The sequence below is a fragment of the Vanacampus margaritifer genome, chromosome 5 (assembly GCF_051991255.1).
Source record: "Vanacampus margaritifer isolate UIUO_Vmar chromosome 5, RoL_Vmar_1.0, whole genome shotgun sequence".
NCBI classification, from domain to species: Eukaryota; Metazoa; Chordata; class Actinopteri; order Syngnathiformes; family Syngnathidae; genus Vanacampus; species Vanacampus margaritifer.
In genome coordinates this window covers 6,647,133-6,654,522 of record NC_135436.1, presented here as the reverse complement: position 1 = coordinate 6,654,522, position 7,390 = coordinate 6,647,133, and the positions used below count along the sequence as shown (strand labels likewise).

General features: G+C 38.2%; 1 protein-coding gene across 1 annotated transcript; it reads left to right on the top strand.

Moving 5' to 3' along the window:
* The first annotated feature begins 880 nt into the window (after positions 1–880).
* On the top strand, positions 881–6,950 carry LOC144052254 (mucin-5AC-like). Its single transcript, XM_077566178.1, has 15 exons — positions 881–1,002; positions 1,954–2,079; positions 2,219–2,267; positions 2,671–2,701; positions 2,800–2,826; positions 3,184–3,355; positions 3,434–3,546; positions 3,915–4,089; positions 4,162–4,274; positions 4,588–4,756; positions 4,838–4,950; positions 5,207–5,378; positions 5,986–6,098; positions 6,444–6,604; positions 6,809–6,950. Exons 2-14 carry the CDS (start codon positions 1,961–1,963, stop codon positions 6,509–6,511), a joined length of 1,434 nt encoding a protein of 477 aa, XP_077422304.1. The 5' UTR covers positions 881–1,002; positions 1,954–1,960; the 3' UTR covers positions 6,512–6,604; positions 6,809–6,950.
* The last annotated feature ends 440 nt before the right edge of the window (positions 6,951–7,390 follow it).

Sequence of the window (7,390 nt, the reverse complement as noted above, 5' to 3'; positions counted from 1 at the left end):
TGTGTGTGCATATTATTGAAATGGGTTTTTAAGTAGTTCAGCAATAGATGACACTAAATCTTAAAGGGAAAAGCAGAGTAGGCTCCCTCAGCTGTGCCATTTATTCACTGAGAAGTATATTTTCCACTTATTTATGTACTGTATTTACACATGGAATGAATTAAGTTGAGGTACTACTGTATTATACTTTGTTGTGTTTCCAGCATTGCCATTATCATATGCTTTGCCTGGATAAATAAACAAACTTGAAACTTTAATTACTTGAAACCCAGTTTAGTTCACAATTATCCCCGTCTTTTGCAGAAATCAATGGGACATATAAAAACAAACTTGATTATTCGAGCAGTGTCTTCACTCCTGGTCAGCATTTTTACAGATGAACCCAGCAGTTGTGTCCATGCTGTGACATTTGTCACAAAAACAATGAAAATGAGTAATAAAATTTTGTCAGTTTCATCAAACCATGAGCAGTAATTGCTCAATTACCCTTCCAATAATAATAATAATAATAATAATAATAATAATAATAATAATAATAATAATAATAAATTGTATTATTTGTAAATCACTTTATTACATTTCAATGACATCTCGAAGTACTACAGAGAGTTCAAAACCAAAACGTTTAAAACTAAACACAACATAGAAAAAAAGTTGCAAGACAAATGATTAAAATAGAAATAGGCCTGCACTTCTCTTGACTTGACTACAATCGCCGCTGCCCCTCCCCTTGGGCAACACATGGTTTAATTTAACAAATAGTTTTAATTTTTGCATACAGGTCTTGCAAATAAGGTTTAGTTCTCCATGCAAATTGTGTAAATTAAATATGCCCTTTCATAGATTAAAAAACAAAAAAACAATCGTCATTTAAGATGTACCCATAATGCCCTTGTCACCTGACCCATCAAACGCGCGAAAAAGCCCTATATAAGCCACTGGTGAACGAGGCTAGAGTGTGGATTTCCATTTCGTCAATAGTCAAGCACAGCTTGAATGCGGGTGAGTAGTACAGTTGCCGATTTGTGCGTCAAACTGGTAGAAACAAGTAAGTGTGCGCTTTCAGTCACGCTCCCCAAATTGTAGAGGAAACAGGAATGGTGCGGTGTCTCGTTTATGGATTCAACTAGTGGAGAAACGGATACATTAACGGCAAGCATTCAAACTTCACCATTAAAGTGACGAGAGATTTAAGTCTTTATTCAGTTTGTCTTTCAGTCTTTCACACATTTGCGTCATTGTGAAGTCGCAGATTTTCTTTTCCTAATAACAGACGTGACACCTGGATGGCGTTTCAGTAATTGGTAACTGGCACATGCCAATTTATTGCTTATCTGTAAGTATTTGTTAAAACACTTAAAATTTCGGATTATTATGTTCATATTCAATTAATAAATATGGCATCATTTTTGAATTGGTGTTATCTTGTAATGGAGTGAACACTTGACTAGGAATAATTATCTTCAATATAATTACTTTAAGTCAAGAGTAAATTTTGAAATGATTGAAGAGTGTGTGAATGGGTGAAGGAGGCAGATGACTGAAATCAGTGTTCATGTCCAGGCAGAGAGCATCACCTGTGTTGAATTAAGTCCTAATATCCCAACTTAGTTGCTGCATGTTTTTAAATTTATGATGGTGGTAGTAAAATCTTTTTTTCTTTTCATTTTTCTTTCTTTCCCGTTTTATGGTTCTAATATGCTTTCATAAATATTGGTCTGGTGTAATCCATGCTTTATTTGCGTTAGAAATTAGAATCTTGTGCATTTTTAGAATTCAAGTAACCTTTAGGGGTATTTCTGAAGCAAAAGTGGTGCCTTGGGTGGTCACACATGATAAAATCTACCAGTGTATATGAGCCAAATTGCCTTTGAGTGGCTCAAGACTTGAAGTATCAGTTAAAACGTGAACGCTATGAAATGTTTTAAACCAACTTGGTGATCTCATTTTCAGAGTTGAAATGTCACTGCCGGCATCATTCAATGGAAATTCCTTGATAACTGTCTCTAATTGGATTGTGTTCAGTCGATTCCGTCAAGGAGAAGGGGCTTGTTCTTTGGAGTTGCATCCCCCCATCAGGTATTTAAGGCCACATGTTGACAGGACATCTAAAGCTTCATCCTGTACTGTAAAGTGTTTTGATTTTCCTTGCATGTGATAACTTGTTTAGTTTTGGCTTGCAGTTAAGATTTGTTGAACCCCCTCTTTCTCTCTAAAGGAAAAGCACCTCCCTTGCTGTAGAAATGACATATCCAATGATCAAATTGGTAATGTATGAACCTTTACCCTTTCTAAAGAAACTTGAGGCAACATGTATCTTTGCATTATTTTATATTGTGCAACCACTAATCTAAACCCAGCATTGTGATTAATATTATGTTTGTGAAAAATGAAATGAGCATATTCAAATTGCCCTCAGGCTCACATTGCACACTCTTTGACATTTGACAGCAGAGGGCAGTACAGGACATAATTGCGGTGCCCTGAAATTGATAAACAGATGGATTAACCTCACAACGTTTCCACAAACCCAATGTTAATCAGATTATCTGGTGTATTTTAATTTATACAAATATTATTCCAAAGGATATTTTTGCCTTTTAATTTTCCTTGAAGCGCAAAGAAACCCAACATGGTATTCAGTATCTAATAGTACATGTCTTCCTACAGTTGGGTATCACGCTTGTGCTCCTTCATGCTGGTAAGATCATTTTTAGAAATGCAACCTTGATCTGAGCAATGTTTCTGCTGCGACGATACAAAAAACCTGAATGACTTCCTTTTTTTTTTTCCTTCTAGGAAATGCCGTGCTTGCCAGCAATGATCGTAAGCAGGCTACTTAAAAATAATCACTTCCCTTGGACAGGTTTAACTCAAAGTGGTATATTAATAGCTCTGCTCTGACATGCATACAATACACTTTACTTTTTTGTTTTTGACAGCCACATATGGTAAAATTCATTTTTCAGACTGCTAATCTACGCTGGTTGTGTTATGGACTGTAGTATATGATGGCTATAGAAAATTTGTCCTTTGTCACTGACAGAAAATGGAATTAAGTGCAACAAGCAGCTATGTTTACATGATCTGACAGTATTAAGTTGCTGTACAAAAAGACTGCTGTGATGACAATTTGATGATTAATTTTGAAATGTATATGCAATCCTCTAAATGACTGATCAGAATGTTGGACTCAATGGTTTGATCGAGACAACCCCTCTGGTACTGGAGACCATGAAACTCTTTCCAGTCTGCACAAAGGGAACCCAGGCAAAATCTGTGACAATCCAATTCAAATTGAGGTCAAAACGACATCTGGAGCCAGTGTTGAATCAACAGGCGACGTGATTCATGTGTAAGCATGAGATGTACTGCAAATGTTGCCATAAAATGCTTCTTCCACCCCCCCACCTTCTTGCTTTTCTCTTTGCAGATCTGACGCACACAGGGGATTTGTTTGTATAAATGGTGACCAGCCAAACAATGGTCATTGTGCAGATTATCAAGTTCGTTTCTTGTGCCCTCTTGAATATTGTCAATCCGAAGGTAATCTTGCGCATAATGCACTACAGTATTTAAGACTGTTGTGGGATATTTTTTTTAATGCCTTTTTCGAGTCAGGAAAACGTGTCAAAACGTTATGGGGTTTTCTCAACTTCGGTTATCTTTTAAATGTTTTGTATTCCCCTGTTTCTCTTACAACTTGTTGGTTGGCTCATTTACATATGTCCAAAACTTTTGGCCTTTACAATGTCATAAAAGTGCTGCATTGAACTAGTTCCCTGATCTGAAAAAGCTGGGCGTTAACAGTAATTGACGGCATGCTTATGACAAATAGTCTGACTGATGTGTCCTGCCTTCTAATTGGTTGATCAGAATGTTGGGCTCCTTTTTATTTTTTTTCTTTCCCTCAGAAAAATGTTGGACTCCATGGTTTGATCGAGACGACCCCTCTGCTACTGGAGACTATGAAACACTTTCCGATCTGCACAAAGAGAACCCAGGCAAAATCTGTGACCATCCCATTCAAATGGAGGTCCAAACGACGTCTGGAGCCAGTCTTGGATCAACAGGCGACATGATTCATGTGTAAGTATGAGATGAACTCGTTTCTGACATGATGCTTGTTTGTTGTTCATTGGTTAACTGTTTCCTCTGCAGATCTGACACACGCACAGGATTTGTTTGCAGAAACCGTGACCAGCCCCACAATGGCCATTGTGCAGATTATCAAGTTCGCTTCTTGTGCCCCCTTAAATTCTGCAAACCAAAAGGTAATCTTGCACAAAATACACTTTTTGTATTTATCTGAAAATGCTACAGAGTGGACACGCTCTGATTTTTTTTTTTTTTTAAAAATTGGTTTTATAGAGTTGTTCAAAATGGGGCAATCATGTGAAATCAAATCTACATTTCAAACCAAACGAAGTTCAGCTAATATAATAAGCAAGCCACACAATCGAAATGATTTTTGTCAGTAAGCTTTGATCAATTTTGCAAATATTTGTTTTGAATGCTGGATAGCAGTTTTATGACTAACAATTAAATTTCATCCCATCAACCTTTGCTTTCGACTTATGACTCAAGAGTGTTGGACTCCGTGGTTTGATCGAGACGACCCCTCTGCTACTGGAGACTATGAGGCACTTTCCGACCTGCGCAAAGAAAACCACGCAATCTGTGACTATCCGCTCAAAATTGAAGCCGAAACTACATCTGGAGCTTTTGTCGGGTCAACTGGCGATGTGATTCGTGTGTAAGTAAAAGATGAACTAATGTTGACATAAAAGGCTTGCTTTTATTTTGAGAAACTGATTTTTGCCATTTGTCACTACAGAGCTGATTCACACTCAGGATTAATTTGTAGAAATAGTGACCAGCCGCTCAATGGTCGTTGTGCAGATTATAAAGTTCGTTTCTTGTGCCCACTTGATTTCTGCGAGACAAAAGGTAATTTTGTGTAAAATAAACCTTTTAGGTGTATTTGTATAAATGTTTAAATGAAAATGTATTTTCATATTCATGGATTTCTGAAGAACAGTTGTCATGTGAAAGCAAATCTGCATTTCAAGCAAATGGCTCTTGTGTAACTAATCACAAGTTAAATGATGAAAATAATTATTTAACGTATATTGGTGTAGAATGCTGCATGGCAGTTTATTTATTTTGTTCACCAATTCTTGCTATATACTTGTGACTGCTCCAGAATGTTGGACTCCATGGTTTGATCGAGACAACCCCTCTGGGACTGGAGACTATGAAACACTTTCCCACCTACGCAAAGTAAACCCTTCCAAGATCTGCGTCCATCCAATTAAAATTGAGGTCAAAACCAAACCTGGAGCCAGTGCTGGATCAACAGGCAATGTGATTCATGTGTAAGTACAGGATTGGCTGGGTTAATGTTGACTTTATTTTTTTCTTTACAATGTGTTTCTCTGCAGCCCCACTAGTTTAAACACTACAATCTGGTTATTGTTTGTGGAGCATGAGTTGATCTGCAAAATCCACCCATCTCAGGGGGCAGCCATTTTGCCACTTCCTGTTTACTGACAATTCACAGTTCAGGCAACAACCAATCACAGCTCACCTGTTTTCTGAAGCTGAGTCAGGTGCCATCTTCAAGGGATGGATTAAAAACTAGACTTGGCTGCATAACTTGTATCACACAAATGCAATATTAATTAGCAGAGGTGGGCATTCTGTCAATGACTGATGGCCCATTTTGTTGACTCTCTTCGAATGACTAACATTGACTGAGGCTCATTTTAGTGAGCAATGACAGATTGATTACAATACGGTTTGGCTTGAACTAACACCCATGATGGAAAGGTGTCCCAATTTGCCGAATGGCAGACGCTCAAAATTCATTGTTACACCTGATAATCACAATGACTTGTTTAGACTAGTGGGGGGCACATACCAACATACTGTTATATTTTTATTTTGACTTCCTCTTTTAATTCTAACAATTTGTCTCTACAGATATGACACTCGCACTGGCTTTGTTTGCCGAAATCGTGACCAGCCCCACAATGACCGTTGTGCAGATTATAAAGTTCGTTTTTTGTGCCCTCTTGAATTCTGTGAACCCGAAGGTAATCTTGCGCATGATGCACTACAGTATTTCAGCCTATCGTAGGCAGTTTAATGCCACTTTTTAGTACCAGGAAAACGTGTCTAAACTGTATAGCATCTTGGGTTTGCCTTAACTTGTATTATGCTGTTAAAGTTTCCCTTCCTGTTCATGTTTCTCCTACAAACTGGCCTTCACTTTGTATGTTCATTTGGTTTTGACTTTAGCCACAGACTTGTGTGTGAACACCCAGAAAGCTATAAGACACAGAAGTAGGCTTTACAAAGCAAATGCATGACCCCCTCCCCATTGAAACATAATTTGTTCTCTTGGATTCAGTTTTGTCCTTTTGTTGTGTTAATTTTAGTGTGCAGAACTCCATGGTATGACCGCGACAACCCGAGTGGCAATGGAGACTTTGAGACTCTACATTGAAAAACCAAAAGAAATCTGCAGACTGCCACTTGGCATCGAGGTCCAAACTGTCGCTGGAAATACTGTGGCGTCAACAGGGGATGTCATTGCTGTGTAAGTACTAGATCCAGTGAAACATTTGGCAAGCTAAATTGCACTTTTTGTTGTACATGCACAAACTACTTAAGGAGCTTTTCTACCTCACAAAATGATTTAAAGCCTAATTGAACAATTACTGTCCATGGTTTGATGGAAGTGACTCCTCTTACTGATTTTCACTGTTCTTGTCATGGTAACAAATTTCTGTCATCTTTGCAGCATGGACACAACTGCTGGGTTCATCTGTAAAAATGCTGACCAGGAGGGAAGACTCTGCTCGGATTATCAAGTTCGTTTCATATGTCACATTGATTTCTGCAAAAGACTGGGATAACTGTGAAATAAAATGAGTTTCAAGTAATTCAAGTTTGTTTATTTATCCAGGCAGAGCATATGAGAATTGCAATGCTGGCTGCAGAAAAACAAAGTACCTCAACTTAATTCGTTCCTTGATAGTTTGTAAGAGGCTAAAATTTATTTAAAAATGTATATTTATTTTGTCAATATCCTGAAAGCAATAGAGTAGAAGGAAGCAGTATATGTTACCAAACTTCTAGCCCCAATTGACCCCTTCAGTGAAGACAGCCCCTACCCCGTCTCTTGATTGCGTCCGTGTTGTCCTTGGTCCAACTCTCGGTAAAGTGCACACATTCAGTTAAATAGGCTTAACTGTCGTGTCCGGGCAGTCAGTAACGAATTATCAAATTAGCACCCCCCCCCCCCCCCCCATTAGTTTTCAATGACAAGTTGTTAGCAGGCTACCAGCCGGCCTACCCATAATGCACCACGCTGCCGAGATGC